General features: G+C 22.3%; 1 protein-coding gene across 2 annotated transcripts in view; it reads left to right on the plus strand.

Moving 5' to 3' along the window:
- The window catches only part of LOC122507305 (ral guanine nucleotide dissociation stimulator), an 86,309-nt gene that overhangs the window by 34,900 nt on the left and 28,061 nt on the right, over positions 1 to 23,348 (plus strand). The window contains exons 1-2 of one of the 2 annotated variants that reach the window (XM_043619928.1): positions 917 to 1,227; positions 12,871 to 13,271. The exons of the other annotated variant lie outside the window; for it this stretch is intronic. Of the exons in view, the coding sequence (XP_043475863.1) occupies positions 13,110 to 13,271 (162 nt within the window). The 5' untranslated portion in view covers positions 917 to 1,227; positions 12,871 to 13,109. Of the gene's footprint in view, positions 1 to 916; positions 1,228 to 12,870; positions 13,272 to 23,348 lie in introns of those variants that run through there. 2 annotated transcript variants of the gene reach the window in all.

Consider the following 23,348-nt stretch of genomic DNA (forward strand, 5'->3'; position numbering starts at 1 on the left):
TTTAGAGTAGAATTGAAATTAAAATTGAAATTAAATTGAAATTATGAAAAAAAATAAAATTTTTAAAAAATTTAATTCCTATGGAAAAATAATAATGATAAAATATTTATATTTATAAAAAAGAAGTTATTGATGTTTTCGAATATTTTTACAATTAAAGAAATTCGTAAATAAAATAAAATTTTTTATAATCATTTTGAGAGTGAATCAGAATTTTTTTTTTGTGATGAAAAAAGTGAAAATTTTGTCTGATGGAAGTCAGGGATAAACAAAAATAAATTACTGTAGCAACCCTGAATATTGAAATTACATTTTTTTCGAAATTCACGCCCCTGAACCAATATTGACGATAAAAATTTGATCCAATATTTAATATATAAGAAATTTTCTAAGATTACACGATTAATCGTGTAATCTTAGAAAATTTCTCATTTGCTGATAAAGGAAGAAAACAATTTTCATTTTTGAAAGAAAAAAAGAAATGAGTTCAAATTGAACAGCAATTATTAAATTACACTTGACCTGCTATAGAAAATGTACATCATCACTTAATTATTATTAAACTAGGTTTGAAATAATTTTTAATGAAAATTGTTCGTCCTGTGTAAAGGAAATGACTTCATTTGCCAACTAATCGCTTTTGATAAACGTATTTTTATCGTGTTATCTTTTGCATTTAAGTATATTTAGCAAATGGGAAATTCTAAATTATTATAATTTCCATATTAAAAAAGAAAAGTGGTGGGATGCTGCTGCTACGTAAAGTATTAAAATCCACGCTATTAGAATTTATGAAATTACATACGTATACCCATACATACACGCATGTATAAATACGGTTTATTCACGCTCGCAATCTGGATACTATGTACCGCGTGTCATGTAACTTGAACGTCGCAGTCATTATAGTCGCTTACGAGTCAGTCGTTCTCCGAACGTCGACACGCGAGGTTCATTATTTCTAAGTTTCCTATCATTTTTCAAAAAGAAAAACTCAATAAAATAGAAAAAAAATGTCTGTGCGTTCGATAAGGACTCGTGTTGTTTAATATATTTAACAATTTTAATCGAATTCAGCGGGAAATTTAGTTTTTATAGAAAAAAAGAAAATAATAAACAAAAATTTATAGTTGACAACAATTCAAATTAGTTGAGTGCTTTAAAAATGAAATGAAATTTACAGAAAGAAAATACAGTGAAAATTGTGATAGAGAAAATTTCCCATCGGTAAAGTAAAGTTACTTCTTTTTTTTAATTAGTGCCGTTATTTTTTATTTTTATTGTTTTTTCTCTGAATTAATATAAGAAAAGCTGTTGCGCTTGATGTTTAATTAAAAATTTACAATAAGAGACTGTTGATATTTAAAATATTTTTTATATAATTACTTTAAGAATTCTGTCTGATTGGGCAATATATCAATTGTTTATTCAATCTTGGGACGATTTCGTCAAAAGTAATTTAAAATTATTTTTTTGTTATAGGTTTTTGTAATTTTAAATTACTTTATTATTTATTTTACTCAAATTCATCGAATAACTTCGGTAATTCGGTATTATTTATTAGGATTATCAATTAATTTTCAATGTTTCATTTTTTTTATTTTAATTAAATTTTTAATTTATTTATTATTGTAATTATTTGTATAATTCTTAATTTTTTTTAGAATAGAATAGAATTTATATTTCTTGATGCTGCAAATATAATTCTTAATTATTAACAAGTATTTATTAATAATTCATTAATAATTTATTATTATTGTTATTACAATTATTATTCTTACTATTTTTATTATTATTATATTAATTACACACTGAAAAAAATTCATTTGATTCAAATAACCAATTAATTGTCTATTATTAAATAAATATTTACTGGAATAAAATTAGTTTTGTATTTAAATCAATTAAATTGTGTTTGACTCAACAATTTCAGTTTTTAAATAAAATAAAACTTAATTGATTGAAATAAAAATTATTATTAGATCCAAGTAAAAATGTTTATGTAATATTATTTATTAGTAATAATAATAATAATAATTATTATTATTTATTTAATCGATCATTTGAATTGAATAAATTTTCTTCTCAGTACAATATTCAATTGAATATAATTAATTATTATATTCTTAAACTTTATATGGAGTAATATTGGAAAATATTTTTATTTAAATAAAAGATGAAATTTAAACAAAAATTTAATTTAAAAAAAAAGATGAAAAATAAACAAATTACTGTTTGGCTAATTTATAACTCCGATAGATTAGTGTGGCAGTAGTAACAATTTCCAGTGATTGTTCCTGGCTTTTGTCAGACAACGCGTCTGAAAGTTTGACTTAGTATATAGACATGTTTCACTGTGACTACTGGAGTATTTTTGGAATTTTCTTGCATATAGACATGTATATAGTGCAAAAAGCTAAAAAATCGTCTAATGGAATGATGTGACCAAAATTGTCGATGCACGTGCACTTACTTTCTGTCGGTATTTTCTCCAAAGCTTTCACAGAATGTATTATTTGTACCATTATAGAGACAAAGATCCAGTGCACGTGCATAAATGGCATTCTCTTCATTTTTTTTTTGTTTTCCTTTTTTTCTAAGTACCTACCACGTGCATGAATTGTAATATATATGTCTGTATACACATAATTATATGTAAATAATTATATTATTGCAGTGTATAGATTTCATGCTATAGTTTTCTGTACATTTGACAATAACTCTAAAATTTTCTATTTAAATTTTTAATATCGAGAAACAAAGTTTTCTTGAATCGATATTATTTTTAGCATTGATAAATATTTTATTAATCAGGAAAGAAATTAACAGGTTGAAATTGAAAATAGTAAAATAAATTAGTAGAATAATGAAAATAATATTAATAAAAATAATAATTGTAATAATAGTATAATATAGTAAACAGTAATGATTAAAAACCGGTCAACATTTATCTGCATTCATTTTTAGAAATTTTTTGCAAAAGTAAAAAAAATTTATTTACCGGTTTGTGAAATGTCAGTGTAGATTAATTTTGACATTTAAGGAAAATTTGTTTGCCTCAATTTTTTATATACATTAATGTTTTTAATTTAGGTTTGTTCGTAATTGTTTTTATATAATTAAAAAAAAATTTCTCATGTATTGGAAAAGTGATAATTACTTATTATAATTTGGTAGAAAATACTTTCTTCCTTTACGAAAAAGTATAAAATTTTTCGATGTAATTGATTTTTTATTCTATTAAAATATCATTCACACAGTTATTATTTATAATAATTATTATTATTTTTACCATCATCATTATTATTTTTATTATCATTATTATTAAATAGGAGAAGGGCAAAAATTTTATTGTTTAAAGAATTTAGTCTCTGGTTTTTAACAAGAAAGAGCGTACTTTTTTTAACACTCTACTGCTTAATTTGTGAAAAAAGTTTTTAGGAATTTTTGTGAAATTTAAATTTCTTTCCAAAACTCGTTTATTCAAGTATGTTAATTTCTGTCATATGTTGGAAATTAACATATTTTCAAAATCGTATTTTTACAAATGTCCAAGTCACAATTAATTTCATTTGAACTAAAAATAAAGTAAAATTTCGATAATGATACTATCAAATATCCAAGTCAGTTTTTATTCAAATCTTTACGTTTCGGAAATTTCAACCGACCAAAGGTAAAAAGAACAATTTTCTTAAAGGTATAAAATTATGATACCAAAACGGATAAAATTGATACAAAAAATTTGTATCAATTTATGATTTCACCCACATTTTTGGTATCAATTTGTTTGAATTTGATACTTTCAAGTTGACAGTGAATTCAAAATTATATGTAGGAGAAAAAACAAAATCAAAAACCGTTTACAAAATAATTAAAAAGCAGCCTATTTTTTTGTATCCTGAAGTTTTTTGCATTAAAAATCAGAGACTTTCAATTATTTCCAATACAATTTTAATGGAATTCCTCAAAAAATGTAATTATTCTTAAAAATGTTATTAAAATTTATCAAAGAAATTCAATTATTTTAAAAACCTTTGCCTATATTTTCAATGCATTTTTAATTATTTTTATTCAATTTCTTCAAAGAATTAAATTATTTTCAAAAATTTTTAAAGAAATTCTTTGTAACAATTCAATTTCTTTCAAAATAATTTTAATAAAATTCTTCGAAGAAATTTAATTAATTTCAAAAATTTGTCAAAATTCAATTATTTTCAATGTCTACTATTTTAATAAATTTTCACAACAGAATTCAAATATTTAAAAAGAAATTTTAATAAAATTCAAGAATTCAATTATTTTCAAAAGTAATATAATTTTTCGCAGAAATTCATTTATGTTCCAAAAATTTACAAAAATTTTCCTCAAAATTCCAATTATCTTTATAAATAATAAAATTTTTCTCCGAAATTCAATTATTTTCATAAATTTTAATGAAATTATTGGCAGACTTTCAATTATTTTTAATACAATTTTCATTAAATTTCTCGAAAAATGAAATTATTCTTAAAAATTTTATTAAAATTTGTCAAGAGAATACAATTATTTAAGAATTTGCTGATAAAATTCTTTATAAAAATTCAATTTTAAGAAACATTCAAATATTTAATAAAATATTCACTTTTCTATTTAAATAATTCAATTCTCGTAGAATTTTCTAATAAATATTGATTTAAAAATGAATTTTATGTTAAAATTTTAGATTATACCTAATTGAATATTGAAAGCATTATAGCGTAGATTTTTAGAAATAATTGAATTTTTAAAATATTTCAAATTAAAATCTTTGAAAATTTGAATTTTTCATACTTTTAATTAAGAATTCTGTAGAATTAATTTTTTTCAAAAAATTTAATAGAATTTTTTTTAATTATTCGAAGTTATTATTTTCTAATATTTATTTAACTGAAGAATTTCCAAGTAATCGAAATTTCGTAAAATTAAATTGTAAATAAAAGGATTTGTAAATTCTTAAAGAACTTTTTCAATAATGATTATTAAAAGAAATTGACGAATTTTAGTTGAAAATTCTAGAAATGAATAATCGAAATGATGAAAATAATTTTTAATGATGTTGCAGTAACAAAGTAGCAAGTTTTATAATAATATTCTTCTATGTTATTGAATTTAAAATTTTTGAAAATCTTAATTTCTGTGAAAAAATAACAATGATTAAATATTTATTTAAAAATAAAGTTCTTTAGAGTCAGGGAAAAAGTCAAAGTTTTGTTTGGAAATCAGGGGGTTATTTACTTTGGTAAAATAAAAATGTATTTTTAAACCTAGAAAAATTCCATTTTTTAACCTGGAAAACCTGGAAAAGTCAGGAAATTTGAAAAGAGCAAAAGCCTTAAATTTTTTAACCAAATTCTTTCTTTTTACACAAAATTTGCTAAATTGAACCAAATTAAATCAAATAAATACCTACTTCTTTAGAATAACCTAAATAAAAAATCTTAAAACTTTAGAATAATCTAAAAAGTAACCTAAAAATAAGGTTTATACAACAAGATAGACTAGATTCAAACATAATTTTTTTCAAAGTGTAGTGTTAGCAATAGCATTAAGTATTAGTTTCATTTAAATTTATTATTTCATAATAATAACAATAATAGTTTTTAATATATAAATCGAAGCTATAAATGATCATGACTTATATGGAGTTATGTAAGGAAGTTTGATGTCAAAACATGTATATAAAAATGAGATTTATACGAGTAACATATATTGGAGCATAAAATACATCAAGAATTTTATGAAATATCTATTATGTTCTCTATGTATTTGTGTATATTGCCGTAGGCTATAGAGATAAATATTAATCCGTTATTCGAATAAAAAACGCGATTCATTATCAAAATGATTTTTTATCATCACCACTTGTTAGATCTAATTTTGTAACATATGTATAAGAAAACAATTACATTTCACAAGTATCATCTGATATTGAGGGTAATTAATTTTTAACTTCATAATTAGGTTCTCTAGTTGTATTTGCAGAAGAGAAAAAAGTGTCACATATTTAATTCTTTATCATATGTGCAATCAAGATTATCAGGTTGATTTAAAAATTATTTTCTTTGTAGCATGATGGAGACAATGAAACACAGTTATACAATTAATTTGTTTATAGTAATAGGTAGTTACAATCAATTTACTATTCTTATGGCTACAATAATTTTTGGATAATTCTCTCAAATGATTTTTATGGTATAATCCCATAAAAATCATTTGAGAGAATTATCAGCTTTGCGAAATTTCTTGTTTCGAATTAATATTGAACACTAAAGATTTATTTCCAATTATACTCGATTTTTCAACATTTCGAATTAGTATTTGCATGAATATAAATATATGGACTAATTATAATTTATCTGAATTATAATTTAAGATGAGTTGAAAACCGAAGAAGTTAAAAAAATGAATTTCAAATATTATGAAATAATTGTATCAAATAGAAATCTATGGGGAAGGAAAATTAGTTTATAGAAGGTTTTATTGTTTATGATTTGTTTCTGTTATTTATAGGTTAAAATGGTATTTATAGGAATTTTTAAGTTATAAAAGTTCTACATTGCAGCACTAATATTTAATATAGAAAATTGATACAAGTCTTAGGTAACTAAATTTCTATTTTACAGTATTTTCATTGAAAGAACTTTTCATTTGCTCGGATTTGTATTTCTGTTCGTAAATAAGGGAATCATCCTCCTAAAAAAGAAATTACCCTCCTACCATAATTATTGAAATGGTTTCTAGTTTGTAATTTTTGTTTTATGTTCCTCTATATATGTCCAGATGTTTCATAATGAGTAACATTATTTTTTTCTTTACAATTATTTAAAAATAGAAAATGTTTCATCATCTCTATGATTTTGTGTTATTAGTTATAATTTGCTTCTTTATTGTTATTTCAGGCGAGTATGTTTGTGAGGTTATGAATTGTTTTGTATATGATTCAGAATCGTTTTGTCCGTAGGGATCAGAGATTATATATAGTGTGTAGAGGTTATTGTTAGACACTCTCTCGGAACAAAGATGACCCTTTTATATGCGTATATGGTATATACTAGCAACAGCAGTTCTCCCAAATCGATTATTATTATTACTTATCTTGAATCTTGTTTCAATCATCACAAAACGTGGTACATGTGAATAAATGCACGCGATTGGAATTTGTTATGCAATTAGTTTATTGTTCAGGAAAAAAATTGTCTCCAGAGTGAAAAAGAGAGAAAGAAGAGGAAGTCTAGTCTTATTGGCTTGTCTCGAACGAGCGGATTTTATGCCTCTTAATAATGCCAACGGAAGTTAGCGTTAACAAAAGGGTCGCGTCATAAAAAAAAGAAAAAAATTCTGTTCGAATAAAAGGGGAAATGTTATTTTATATCTGTACACTAATACGAAGAGTTTAGAAGAAACTAATTAAAAGTAAGAGGAGAGGAGATATTCTCAAAAAGTGGGTCAGGGAGTTAACCAAAATTTCTCTTTTTTCCAAAAATGAAGGAAATAGGCTATTTCTTTTTAAATTAGATAACTGATACTTTTAAAAATGTCTACAATTTTAAAAATCAATAAAAAAATCCTTGCAATTAAAAATTTGGGTTAATTCTTTCTTTTCATCGAATGTACTAGTTGTGTTTTAATCAAACAAAAACACAAATTGTATGTTTGTTTTAATTAAACAAAAACACTAGTTTTGTGGTTGTTTTAGTCAAATGCTTGAATAAATTGAGCAAAAACACTAGTTGTGTGTTTGTTTTAATCACAACAAATGCCCAAACTATTTGTTTCAATGAAATAAACAATATATTTGTTTGATAAAAAAAATGAATTCACCATGTAGAATATTAGGAATTAATAAAAATAATGATGATAATTGAAGTGGAGGCAATTTAATAAATCCGAGTGGAAATGTACATTATAGTTTGATTTTCTCTTGTTGGGAAAAGGTCAAGTTGTTCATTGGCAAGTGTCACTCGTGTTAATCCGTGACAGGGCGTTGAATAAATTTATCGAAACCAGTCGCATCAAAACGGATATATACTTTTTTATCAGCAATTGTCATTCAATGCCGCCTTCTAAGGCTTAATGTTTTAATTAATACTCCAAATAGATTAACATACATGAAAATTAATTTAGTTTTTTTAAGACTTTCTAACAGTGTCTATCAGTTATGTTTATTAGTGAAACTCAATTTTTTCAAACAATAGTAACTATAACAATAATAATATAGTAATGTCTATATAATAATAATAGTATCAGAATTTTTTTTCGTAAGTTCAAATATTTCAAACAAAAACTTCCATTTTGTAGTAAATTCTTCGCGAATTATATTATTTAAATACAAAACTTAATTTTTTTGAAAATGTTTAGACAAAATTGTATTATTCAAATACAAAAAATTTTTTTTCTAGAAAATTTTTGAGGCGCATGATTATTCCCCAAATGTCATTTTACTGAACTGTCATTTTATCGAATTGCATTTATCCGAACTGTTATTTTAACGAAATAACACTTTTACAAATCGCCATTTTTACGAATTGTCACTTTTGCGAAAAGTCATTTTTGCGAAATATCATTTTTACGAATCGTTATTGTTCCGAAATGTCATTTTTACGAAATGTCACTTTTGTGATTCGACATTTTTACGAATTGTCACTTTTGCGAAAAGTTATTTTTGCGAATTGTCATTTATGCAAACTGCCATTTTTTCGAATTGTCATTTTTACGAAATGTCAGTGTTGCGAATTGTCATTTTTGCGAAAATTGCTATAGTAAAAATGTCTATTCGCAAAAAGTGACATTTCGTTAAAATAACAGTTGAAATAAATGCAATTCAGTAAAATGACAGTTCGGTCAAATAACATTTGGGGAATAATCATGCGCCTCAAAATTTTTCGAGAATTCAATTATTTAAAAAAAATTCCATTTTTTAGTAAATTCTTCTAGAATTCAATTATTTAAATAGAAAAATTCAATTTTTCATAAATTTTGCATCTGTAACTCTTGATGGTTTTTTTGTTGAAAGTTTTTAAATTGATAAATAAAATTCAAAGGCTATGTTTTCAATATTTCCAAAAGTTCAAAAGTTTTCAAATTTTCGAAGCACTTTTAGAAATTTTATATTTTTCCACTACTATGGATAAAATTTACAGACTTTCAATATTTTCCAGACCAGTGGCAACTCTGTCATTGTAAAAATTCATAAAAATGTGTTTAAAAAAAGTTTCACTCAAAAGTAAATTAAAAAAAATATATCTTTAAAACTCATATTTTTTAATTCATTTGAATAAAAATGACTCGTAGTGATCGATATCTTCATGTTTTATAACAATTTTTTGGAAATTGTTTAATTTCAAAAAGGTTTGAATTTGAAATTTTTGAAAATCTGAATTCTTATGAAAAAATAATAATGATTTAATATTTATTCAAAAAAGAAGCAGTGGAACATTTTTCTGAGTAATAATTTTAAACTGATTGAGAATATTATTTAGAGTCAAGAAGTAAGAATTTTGTCTGGACAATATTATAAAAACAATATTATATACCTAAAAAGAATAATAGTAATAGGTAGTAAAATTTATAACAATAAAAAACTATTATTAGCAAATACAACAACATTAATAGTAATAATAGTAATAATCATAGCAACATTATAGCGATCACTGTTAGAAATTAATTTTTGCTCCAAAATTCGCATCTTTTAATCCCGGAGTGCATTTTTGATTATTCTAAAAATAGTCAGAAATTCTTTAGAGGGGATTTATTATTTTTGCGCGGCTTTGAAAATTGTAGTCGTTTTTTTTCTATCCGTAAGCTTGCAGGAGAGAACTGAGAAGAGCACTTAAAGGTGACGAGACACGTGATGGTGGTTATAAGTGAAGGGTCGTACTGCCTGTTAGCTTCCAGTTTTAGTTGAACCAGAAAGTGAAATTGCAAGGGTTTGAGCGCGAGCGAGAAATATTGAGCCGGGTTTCTTTCCAAGAGAGAACGTGTGTCATCAAAAGACATATGACTAGTGTTTGTGTCAGACTAATGATGATCGTTTTTCTCTTCTTTCTTGAACCCAACCCATATTATTAGAATGACCTCATACTCCAATAGATTCTATTCTCTTCCTCGTTTTTCTTTATTTTTTTATTGTTTCAATATACATACGTATATAATAATCAACGGATGTCAAGGGCTGGCCTTTGAATATTGATCAGATATAGTTTTCTCTTTTTCCTGGTGCTATGTGTGTAAATATCGGCAAATCTGCATTAAAGTGACCTATGTACAGTGAAATATCGCGAGTTGGCTTTTGCTTTCGTGTTCAGTGAACATCAGGTTAAAACTATTATGTATATATAAAGAGTGGGTTGCCTCCACGCTTTGATGATCACAACGTCTACGGTGGAAATGAGCGCTAACGAGGAAACGCCAAATTGCGCTTTTGCTAACGCGAATTGAAATTTATTTATGGGAAATTGTCGAGGCTAAATTTATGGTTCATGTTGAATGGCAAATCGCAAATCTTAAATTTAAATAATTGATAAATGCTTTTTAAAAATGTTTATGAATTTAGCGTCGACGCTAAGCTTTAAATAATATTTTCATTTCACAGAACTGTAAAAAAAATTAAGTCACACTGAAAAAAAGATTTATTTTATTCAAATAACCGATTAATTGACTATTATCAATTAAATATTTTCTTGAATCAAATAATATTTATTGGTGTCAATTAAATGGTATTTGAACCAATAATTTCAGTATTTGAAACAAATACCATTTAATTTACTCCAATAAATATTATTTAATTGAATATCGAATGTCGAAAACTATTATTCGCACCTAAAAAGTTAAATTATTTTTCAGGAGCTCAATTATGTAATTTGATTCTTATTTTACTTTCATTTTCATTTTTACTTCCACTTTGATAAATTTTTACTTTCACATTCACTTTGACAGATTTCTATTTTCCTTTTTACTTTTATTTTCACTTTCACTTCGATAGAATGTAAAAATAAAAATCTTTCAAACCCAAAGTGGAAATGAAAGTGAAAATAAAAATCTATTAAAGTAAAAATGAAAAGGAAAATAAAAATTTGTTAGAGTGAAAGTGAAAATGAAAATAAAAGTCAAAGTAAAAATAAAATTAAACAATCGACCCTCAGGGCATTTTTTTAACCTAAAATCTTCGAAAAATTAGTTCTTAAAATTAATTCTTTTCGCTTTTGTGAAAGAAAACTTTCTTGGTAAAAAATACAATTTATTTCGATTTTTATAGTACCAAACATAAATATAGTTAAATCTTTCAAAAATTTTTGAATAATTTTTTTAAGTTACTTATAATTTTGAAATAAATAATTAAAAAGTTTTTAAAAAATAAAATTTTGTAAAGTTTTATTGAAAATAATTAATTTTTTTTAAAGAATTTTATTAAAACTTTTAGAAATCAAATTTTGAAAAAATATAATTTTACATTTTAAAAGTAATTGAAATCTTAAAAATTTTAAAAAACATCTTCAAAGAAAATGAAAATTTGAAAATAATTAATGACAATTAGCTACAAAAAGTTGTATTAAAATACTGTTTAAAAAAGTAATTCTTAGAATATTTTCATTAGATTTTTAAAATTAAATTATTTTTAATATTTTCAGTTACTTATTTTCTGAAAATTCAAATATCTTCAAAAAATAATTACAATAAAATTTTATAAAAAACCTAATTTTTAAAAAAATTTTTTATGAAACTTTTTGAGAAAATAATTCAAAATTTTTCATTAAAATTATTAAAAAATTGATTATTATTTTAAATTGTTTCAAAATTCTATTAAAAAATTTAATTATTTTCGAAAACTTTTATTATAAAATTTTTTAAAACACTAATTCTTAGAATTTTACCATAAATTTTTTAAATTCAATTGTCTTCAATCAAAGTAAATTAAAATTTTCAAAACATCTCATTAGGTTTATTAAAATTTTGGAAAGCAAATGTGTTTTAATATTTTGTAATTAGAATTCTTTTAAGAAACTAGATTATTTTTAATATTTTTCAAAAAATTCATTAAAAAAATTAAATTTTTTTCATAAAATTCTACTGATTTTAATTGTTTGGACATTTTTTAATTATGTGTAATTGAAAAACCAATTATGCTTCAAAGTTTATTTAAAAATGTTTTTAAAAAAATAATTTTAAGAATTTTTATGTTATATTTTTTTAAAAATGTTTATAAAAAAATAATTTTAAGAATTTTTATGTTATACTTTTTTAAAAATCAATTATATTATTAATAACTTTAAAAAAAATCTATGAAGAGTTAGTTATACATAATTTCTATAAAAAATTGAATAATGGAATTCTTGAAGAACTTCCAGAAACTTATTAAAAATATAATTGATTTCGAAACAAAGTTTACTTAAAAATTATTGATTGATAAATTTTAAATTACATGAGACGAATACGCCCGATTTTAAATGATTATTAAAAGTATAATATAATATGTAAAATATTAATATCATACAATAATTTATTATACGAATGATTATTATTTATATAAGATTATTATAAAAAATTACAATTGTTACAAATAATTACTAGTTTATACTTAAAGTGTATAAATTATAATTTTTAAATATCAACAGCTTTCTTAAAATAATTAGTATGCACACACAATTAAAAATTACAATATTCACTTCTAAAATATTAACAATTTTTTTTATAAATTTGTAAAATATTAATTTTTTATTCAATTCGAAAAATCAGTTTTCACGTATAAATTTAACTAATTAAAAAATCATTAAGAAAAATTTCTCTGAATTAACCGTTACGTTTATGGATTTATAAAATGGTGAATAATAATTATAAACCGACGAATAATTGCAGATTCTTAATGCGAAGAGCGATTCCAAGGCGAAAAGAAAAATGGACTGTAAAACTGGATTTGATTATATCGTCAGTAAACAATTACATATCAATTGGGCTGTAATGGGAAAATATGAAGAAATGAAAAAATAAATGAACATTTTTCTCTTTTTTTCTTGTTTTGAGCAATAAGTGCTGAGAAAATAGATAAAGTAGAGAAAAGAGTGTGAGAAAGGAAAACAGTGGTCTCTTGATTGTGGATGCTGTGGCCTGTGCTAGGGGATGATGGGCTGAGGCCCTCGTCACCTTCGGGGGTGACAAATGTCAAGGGGGCCAACAGATTGACCCCCCTTCTTTTGTGTGCCCCATGTAAACCGACATTAAGAAAAAATCAAAGTTCAACCCAGTGGTATGTGCAACAGGTAAATTTAACAAAATTTTCTTCTTGTCTTGCTCACTTTTGAGTGGATATACATGAAAATTGTTTTTCGTATCTATAGACAACTTTTGTTATTTTTTTTTTGTATTTTTTTATGATAGAATAAAAAAAAGTACTGCGCATGTTTTGCAGGTAACATTTTTTTTTTGAGTGATTTTGACTGCATGAGATTAGGATTCTATTAGATTAGCCAATCCAAATAAGGATAGGATTTGAATAATGAATCAATATTGAGTTAAGGCTTTAAATTAAATTCTCTCGTTTTATTTATAGACAGGAAAGTAGAATAACAGATTGGAAAAAAATTTATTTCAAGTAAAAAAAATTTTTAATTAATTAAACTTGAATTTAATTTTTATAAATTTAATCAACATTTTAGTGAATTTAATTAAACTTAAAGTTAATTTTAATGAACTTAAGTGAACTTAAATTTAATTTCAATAAATTTAATTGAACTTAAATTTAGTTTATTTAGTATTTTAACTTTAATAATAATTAACTATTAACTCAAATTTTTTTCATTTTTTTTTTTTTGACAACGTTTCGATGGACTGGTTCGTCATCATTATCAGGTCACTAATTAAAAAAAAATTACATAAAAAATTTTAAATAAAAAATAAAACAAGTCGAAGAAATTAAATTTTAAAAATTAAAAATCACGAACATTTTCTTAGTAAGTGATTAGTAAGTAAGATTCTTAGTAAGTCAAACTAATCACTTACTAAGAAAATGTTCGTGATTTTTAATTTTAAAAATTTTATTTTTTTGACTTGTTTTATTTTTTGTTTAACATTTTCTTGTGACCAAGTGATGTAATTTTTTTTAAATTTGTGACCTGATGATGATGGCGAACCAGTCCATCGAAACGTTTCCAAAAGAAAATGAAAAAACTTTGAGTTTCATTTTATTCTTTCTTCCAAGAATCGAATAAAAATTATTACTATAATAATTAATTAATTAATTAATTACATCAGTTAATAATCTATTAATTAATTAAATTTGTTAATTATTTCTAATCATAGTTAAATTCGTAAATTTTTATTAAAAAAATGAGTATCTAAAATTAATAAATAACAATTTCGAAATGAAATAAATTAGCGAATTATTGTGAAAATTTATTAATTAAATTCAATGATTATTTTAGAACTATTTTTAAAAAAATATTTATTTAATATAGTTTTTTTTAGTTGATAGTTGCAATCAAAGGTATAATTTTAGTTGCCAATAACCTTGTAAAGTTTAACTTCATTTTTTATTGAAAAAAAGGAAAACTAGAGATATAATACTTTCCAACAATGTTGATTGGTAATAAACTGAAATAAGTATTAACCGGTGAAACCTTGTAAATAACAATTGAATTGAACTTCGTTTTCTCGAAACTTGAATATATATAAAATATATATCCGAGAGAGAAGATTACTTGGCAGAGATATGGGTGCGTAATCCGTAATTTTATACACCTTTGCGATTATATATACTATTCACACATATGTATACGTGCACTCACGTGTGAATTATAAACAATTTAAAAATTTAATTTCTTTTTTCTTATTCTCAACACATTTTGCTATCAAGCATTTTATAGTGTATAATCAGGGTTACAGTGTCATCAGACCGTATCATGTGTTTTTAATATAATATTGGTAACAGGTTCAGTCAGTTGTATTGTTGATAATATGTAGTTTATGTATATACGTACATATGCATATGTATATTATCAAATGAATTCGTATAATATCGTAAAGCAAGAGTTTATGAATGAATGTTATTTGACATGCAATAGAATCGTATCGTCTGACTAGTGCATTTTTTTCTTTTTTGTTTTTTATTATTATTAGTGACTCACATTGTTGTACACACTGAATTTTTCAAGGAAAAACGTCAGTCATCGCGTATATAGAGAAAATGAATATTAAGCTTTTTTCTTGTTATTTACAGTTTTTCTTAAAAAAAAAAAGAATTCTTATCAGTTTACTATAGTGAAGTTAGAAAAGCATAGAAATGTAAAATTGACATTTTTTATTCATTTTGTTTATTGGTTTAATATAATTTAAATAATTAAATAAATAATATATTTTTGAATTTTTTTCATTAAAATTAATTTTTATTAAATATTTTTATAATTTGGTACGTGTTTCAAAATATTTTCATTATTTTTTGAAATTTATTTTAAAATAATTTTAGTATTTTACTAACTTGATTATAGTTACTGTTACTTATGGGCAATTCCACGTGAGATTTAAGTCGATCTCTTAAAATCGGCCAAAAATATTTTTTTTCTATTCTGTATCGAAAAAAAACAGATACGTATTTTTTTATTTATGTTTAATTGTTCAAATTTTCGAGTTATGAATTTTCGAAAATTTGGACTTCTAATTGTAGACCTATATTCAGTAGCTTATAAGTCCGAAAATATTGAGTTTAGGAAAAAGTTGTCAAAGAATGAAAGTTTTAGTTTTCTTATTTCCGACTTTTAAGAAATGTAAACAAAAAATTTTTTTTTTAATTTTTTATTGAAAAAAAAATTTTTTTTTATAAACAAATTAATTTTTTTTAACTTTGGGCCGGATTTTTTTTTATTTTTTTTTTATTTTCTTGTACCTTATAATATAGAGCAGATTTTTCAAAAAGTCCCGAAATGGGCCTGATGTGTTAAATGAGTTTTAAAATATTTTCAAAAATCACTTGCAAGCATCACGGTGGGATTTTTTTTACATATTTATGAAAATAATTTGTAAATAATAAATTTAATTATTTCTAAAAATAATTGAAATTTTGATAAGAACATTTAAAAAATTTTTGAACATAATTGAATTTTTGCGAAGAATTTTATTACTTTTGAAAATAATTGAATTTCTGCAATCATTTGCAATTTCTCTAAAATTCTCCAAATTATGTTGTACAATTTACGAACTAGGATAATTTATTACTTAACAATTTGCAGTATAATTAATCAATTTTTTTTTCATTGATGACCTAATATTTATTCCTTTTATTTTAAAACTCAATTTTTTGCTTCTTTTCATTTCAGCAATATTTTTCTTTGTACACACAAATAGGCAAAAATAATAATAGACAAAAAAAATAATCCAACATTGTGATAATGATTCTCAGACTTGATAGCACTTCACTGTGAACTTGAATGACATTCTGACTATACACTGTAATTCAATATAGAATTCAATGAATGAGATCATTTCTCAAAGTTCAGTAGAAAAAAAAATGAGAAGATAGAGATATTTATTTCTATAGAGTTTGTGAAAGAGATGAAAAAAAACACATCTGATTAGATGTGTTTACCCACGGTATGTTTTTCTATAACTGTGCGTGCGTAAAAGGGCGGAGAAGACTTTGTAATTATGCATTACTTGGCCGGAAACTGAGGTCTATCTGCTTCTAATGGGATTCTTGTAAGACATCACAGGCCTTTGTTCGTTAAAGAATAAAAGACACTAATTTATCCTTGAAAATGTATTTCACCTTCCTCCAAGTATTGTCATAATACTTGGATAGTTTTAATACCTTAAAATTTAATATTAGAGAATTAATAGTTTAAGGACTACTTTTGCTTATTTCGTTAAATTTGAATTTCGCGCCAAAATAGCTCGTTAACTGTCCGTCCAGATGGCATGAAATCTCGCTCGTAAACGAGATGTAGCGCAGAGGGTTATACAATTTTACTTTCAATTAATTTAATTAAAAATTTTAAAACACCTAGATTTTGAAAAAAAAATTAATAACTAAAATTCTTCTGAAATTAGTTAAATTTTTTAATATTTTTAATTGATTATTGAAAATAATGGATTTATAGAAGAATTTTAGTTAAAAACACTAAAACAAATTGAATTTTGAAGCAATTGCGAATGATTGCAGAAATTCAATTATTTTCGAAAGTAGTAAAATTCTTCTCAGAAATTCAATTATTTTCAAAAATTTTAATAAAATTCTTGACAAAATTTTAATTATTTTCAAAAACTTTTCTCAATTTAATGATTTTTAATACCTACTACTTTAATAAAAATTCCCAAAAGAATTCAATTAGTTAAAAAATATTTTAATAAAATTCTACGCAAACATTTGATTATTTTGACAAATAATAAAAATTTTCCAGGAATTCAATTATTTACAAATTATTTTCATAAATAATAACATTTTTAACAGGGATTCAATTATTTTTATAAATAATGAAACTCATCGCAGACTTTTAATTATTATTTTCAATACAATTCCTTATCAAAGAAATTAAATTATTTTAAAAACCTTTGCCTAAATTTTCAATACATTTTTAATTAAATTTTTTCAAAGAATTAAATTATTTTCAATAATTTTAATGAAGTTCTTTGTAACAATTTAATTTCTTTCAAAATAATTTTAATAAAATTCTTCGAAGAAATTTAATTAATTTCAAAAATTTATCAAAATTCAATTATTTTTAATGTCCACTGTTTTAATAGATTTTCACAAAAGAATTCAAATATTTAAAAAGAAATTTTAATAAAATTCAAGAATTCAATTACAGTAGAGACTCCATTATCCGGACCCCTTTTATCCGGATATTCGATTATCCAGACAAATTTAAAATTAAAAAAATTTTTTTTTAATATAAAGTTTATAAGGTCTCAAGCCGTTAACTTCTATTTTAAATTTCTTTACACGAAATGTTGCGTTTTAAAGTGTTTTAATTATTATCCGGACAAGTGCCTGCATCAATTAGTCCGGATAATGGAGTCTCTACTGTATTTTCAAAAGTAATTTAATTTTTCGCAAAAATTGATTTATGTTCCAAAAATTTTCCTCAAAATTTCAATTATCTTTATGAATAATAAAATTTTTCTCTGAAATTCAATTATTTTCAAAAATTTTCATAAAATTCTTGGCAGAATTTAATTTATTTTTAATACAATTTTCATTAGATTTCTCGAAAAATGAAATTATTCTTAAAAAATTTTATTAAAATTTATCAGGAGAATACATTTATTTAAAAATTTTTTGATAAAATTCTTTATGAAAATTCAATTTTAAGAAACATTCAAATATTCAATAAAATATTTATTTTTGTATTTAAATAATTGAATTCTTGTAGAATTTTCTAATAAATATTGATTTAAAAATGAATTTTATGTTAAAATTTTAGATTATACCTAATTGAATATTGAAAGCATTATAACGTAGGTTTTTAGAAATAATTGAATTTTCAAAATGTTTGAAATTAAAATCTTTGAAAATTTGAACTTTTCATACTTTTAATTAAGAATTCTGTAGAATTAATTTTTTTCAAAAAGTTTAATGGAATTTTTTTTTATTGATTTAAAGTTTTTAATTTCTAATATATCTAATAAAAAAATGTCAGAATAATCGAAATTTCGTGAAATTAAATTGTAAACAAAAGGATTTGAAAATTCTCAAAGAACTTTTTCAAAAATTATTTTTAAAAAATTGACTTAAAGAAGAATTTTAGTTGAAAATTCTAGAAATGAATAATCTAATAATGTTGAAAATAATTTTTGAAGAAGTTACAGTAATAAAGTAGCAAGTTTTAATTAATATTAATAAATATTTTAATAAATAATAATATGAGTCTTCGACTCGGAGTGATCGCTTTCTTCATGTTTCATAATAATATTCTTATATGTTATTGAATTTAAAATTTTTGAAAATTTTAATTTCTATGAAAAAATAATAATGATTAAATATTTATTTAAAAATAAAGTTCTTTAGAGTCAGGGAAAAAGTCAAAGTTTTGTTTGGAAATCAGGGAGTTATTTAATTTGGTAAAATATAAATATATATTTTAAAAACCTGGGAAAATTCAGGGAATTTGAAAAGAGCAAAAGTGTGACAATCCTGTTTTTATAAAAAAAATTTGTCTTAATATAAAAATATTAGATTAACACTTCCTTTTCTTCTGAAATAATTTCTCACAATTCTTTTCACTTACAAGGAGGCTTAAAGTGTCGATAAACAGAACAATGTCACTTCCAGTTGACATTTTTAGTTCTTTGTATACAAGAATTAACTAGACACTTCTCTCTTTGAAAGAGCAGTTATTTAAGTGTCTACTTCCATGCTTTCATCTCCGAAAATTTTCTCTCTCTTTTGTTCATTCGGTCTTTGAACTTATTATTGCCGTATATAAATGTTTTTAATTTATCTACACATACATATACATTTAATAAAATAATATATTAATAATTATAAAATGGAAAAACTTGTTGTTCTTGTTATTATTATCTAATTGTGTAATTACTATTAGAGTGTCTACTAACCGTAAAATAAACGGAAATTGAAATTAATCGTCAATTTATCGCTAAATTGGAAATTTTTAAAAAGAAATTTAATTGTTGGAAAATTTATTAAAATTATTAGTTAAAAATTAGTTCAAGTTAATTTTAAAATAAATTATTTTTGTATTGTTTCGAAATTAGGGCGATTTAATTAAAAATTATTCTAAATTTACTATAGTTATTACGTAGTTAATATAAATTTAATTAAACATTTATTGTTCTCTTTATTATTAAATAAATAAATTAAAAATTAGTTGAAATAAATAGAAAATGAATGGTAGTAATTAAAAAATTAGTTGAAATAGATAAGAAATTAACTGCATTAAATAAAAAAGTAGTTGAAATGAAAAAAAATTAGTCGAAATAAAAATTAATTTCTGCTTGATTGTGGACTTGATATTTCTACAAATAAAAAAAAATTAAAGAAAAAAAAAAAAAGTTTTAAAAATTTGTTAAACCTTAGTTTTAGTTAGTTAATTGAAATTAGTTCAGATTAAAATTTTTTTTTTTAATAATTTAAATTATTAATTTTTTCAGAAAAATTTTTTTTATCTCCACAATGGTTTTAAGGAAAATTCAACTAATGTCTATTTAGTTATAGTCGATTTAAATTTAGAGTATAGATTTTATGTGTGTATTGATCTTATATAGTTTCATATAATATATGATACGATTAAAACCTTTTTTTAGTCTCTCACGTGAAAGTGTAATAAACTTGTTTTGTGGACATTGAACTATCATCGCATGATATATCATTCTTTACCTGACGAAGAACATCAAATCAAAAACTAATTTCAAAATTGAAAATGAAAATAAAAGAGTAATATTCCATTGAAATGAAAAATTCATTGAAAATAACGGATTTGTAATTGAATAAAAATTACAATGCTTTCAAATTTGTAAAAACAGTGTAATATCAATTATAGTTTGTTATATTTTTTTCAACTTTATACTTGTGTTTACAAAAGTATCAAATAAAAAAGAAATTAATTAACCAAATTTAATTACTTAATTTGTAGTTTAATTTTTTAATTATATTTTCCCTTTATTTTCATTTTATCTTTTGTTTTTTTTCTCCTTATTTTCAATCTTGTTTTCAATTTATTATTTTATTTTTAACTTTATTTTTGTTTTAATTTTTAATTTTATTTTTGGTTTAGTTTTTAATTTTTGTTTTAACTTTTATTTATTTTATATTTATTTATTCATTATTATTTTCCAGAATAATTTTCAAGACCGCATTCCAGATTAAATGCGAGTGTACTTTTCATAGTTTTTTTTTTAATTGCTCGTCATAAACGTAATAATTTTTTGTTTTTTTTTGTGGGAAGAAAAATAATTTCAAATAGACAATTTTGAAATTACGAGCTCATAAAATTGTGAATGTGTAAGTTCTTTTGCCATGATTGTTAACCCTGAGAAGTTAACAGGTCGATGCCACTTTGATTATTTATGTATAAGTCTTCGATAAAAAAGGAAAAAAAAACCTAGTCACGGTTAAGCCTTTTTGCACAGATCATTTATAATGTTTATTGTTTAAGACGTGTCAATATTTTTATATTGTTTATTAATTTGATAATTTAAAATTAATTTAATAACTTTTTATGATTATATTAATAGTAATAATACTTTGTACTTTTTTACTAAAGGGCAAGTCTCCTTTATGTTGAAATAAATCAATAATAATATTAATTAATTTATTATTTGGAAAATAATTATAATAAAATAAATGTAATAAATAACAAAATAAATCTGTGGAAATTTAAAATATAAAAATAATAGTTATTTTTATTTATATTGTTATTATTATTATTATATTATTAAATTATTACTATTATTATTGTTATTACTATTAATTTTATTTTCTTTTCTTTATTGTAAACGAGATTAATAATAATTATTTATTTAGTATTTTTATTAATATTTTTTTTATTAATTTAGTTTTTTTAATCATATTTTTTATCAATGTACAATAATAAATTCTTGTAAATAAATTTATAAGGGAGGATGATTATTTATTTAAAAATTGTAAGGGAAGGCAGAGATTTTTTTTTGTATTTACGTTTCTGAGAGAAAAAAATCATAGTACAATAATTTTTTTTATAAACCTTTGCGATGGATTTGTTGTTGTTAGTGATCTATTGTGTTCTTTGATAATTCAGGGTCGTAGAAACTCATAAGACTTGGGGTTCGTCATGCCTCGACTCTTTTTTCCTTAAACGTTTAATTGCCGGATCTTCTCGCAACGTTTGTTGCTTCTTTCGTTTTAACTTTTTCATTTTATTTTTGTACACATCTGTTAAATACTATATTTTTCATATGTAGGTTCAATGATTCTAAAAATTTACAGAAAAATATTTTCTTCTTGTTCATAAGAAAAATTTATTCTTTTTCTATTTTATAATGTTTTAAATAATAATTTTTCTTCTAATATTGTTTTTAAACATTTATTTTTGTTTCAAGCAATATTATTTTCATGAAAAAATTATTTTCTCATGGTTAGAAAATATTTATTTTGGTTTTTACTTATGTATTTTAGTTATTTATGATACATTAGTTCGTGCCTTTCGGCACGATACATTTTTCAATTAGAAAAAAATAATTAGTAGAAAAAATAATAATTGCTCTCACTGTTTTTTCTGCAAAATAAATTTTTATTGAAAATTGCTTTTTGATGTAAAAAGAACATAAAAATGTGGAGTTGAACTAACTTTTGATTTGAATGTCTATATCTAATTAAACTTTATAGAAATATTTTTTTTTTTTTTTTGAAAAATGATTTTCAAAGAAAGTTTTTATTAACGAGAATATTGAAATATTAATTATTTCTTAAGGGCTTGTCAAAGTTGCTCTGATTTTTACATGAAACTTTAATTGAAAAAATAGCCATGACTTTGACACGAACTTAATTAACACAATGAATTTTTTTTTTTTTTGAAGCGATAAATATTATTTTTATATTTTCTTTACTCTCTAATTAATCAATATATCATCTTTTTAGCTAGATATGTACAAAAAAATGTCATTTTTTTTAACATTTTTAATTTATTTTTACTTTTTTTTATGTTTCGATATTTTTTTAATTCAATTCGCATAATACTGTCAAATTTAAAATTTGTAATTAAAAAAGTTTTATTTATTTTTTATTTATCTTCGTATTTTTAATTTTTAAAGTTTTTAAATTAATATTTATAATTAGGGTACATTTTTATTATTTTTAATTTTTAAAATTGTCAAATTGAAATTTATTTATAATTTTATATTGATTTATTCAAATTCACGGTCGCAAAGCCTTTTAGTACAAAGTACTTAATTGTTTTTTTATGAAAAATTGTTATGCATTTCATTTTCAAGATTGTCAAATTGAAATTATTTTTCATTAAAAATGCTTTTAATTTTAGAAATTGAAGAATTAAAATTTCTTCATTTTTATAATTACAATTTACTTTTAATTTTTTCAACTGTTAAATTAAATATATTTTCAATTAAAAATTTTCGATTAATTTAAATTAAATTTTTTAATGAAACATTTTTTTCTATTTTTAATTTTTTCAACTAACAAATTAAAAGTTTTCAATGAAACATATTTCTGTATTTTTTATTTTTTAAATTGTCAATTTTAATGTTTAATAAAATCAGAACTGCCACAGGTCAGGGAAAGTATCAGGGATTTTTATTTAAAGTACTGAAAAAAATTAAATTTTTAGAATACCTATTGATAAGAAAATTCTAAATTTTTGGTGTTATTTTTATTTGACTCATAAACTATAAACCTA

The sequence above is a fragment of the Leptopilina heterotoma genome, unplaced genomic scaffold (assembly GCF_015476425.1).
Source record: "Leptopilina heterotoma isolate Lh14 unplaced genomic scaffold, ASM1547642v1 Lhet_46, whole genome shotgun sequence".
Classification (NCBI taxonomy): Eukaryota; Metazoa; Arthropoda; class Insecta; order Hymenoptera; family Figitidae; genus Leptopilina; species Leptopilina heterotoma.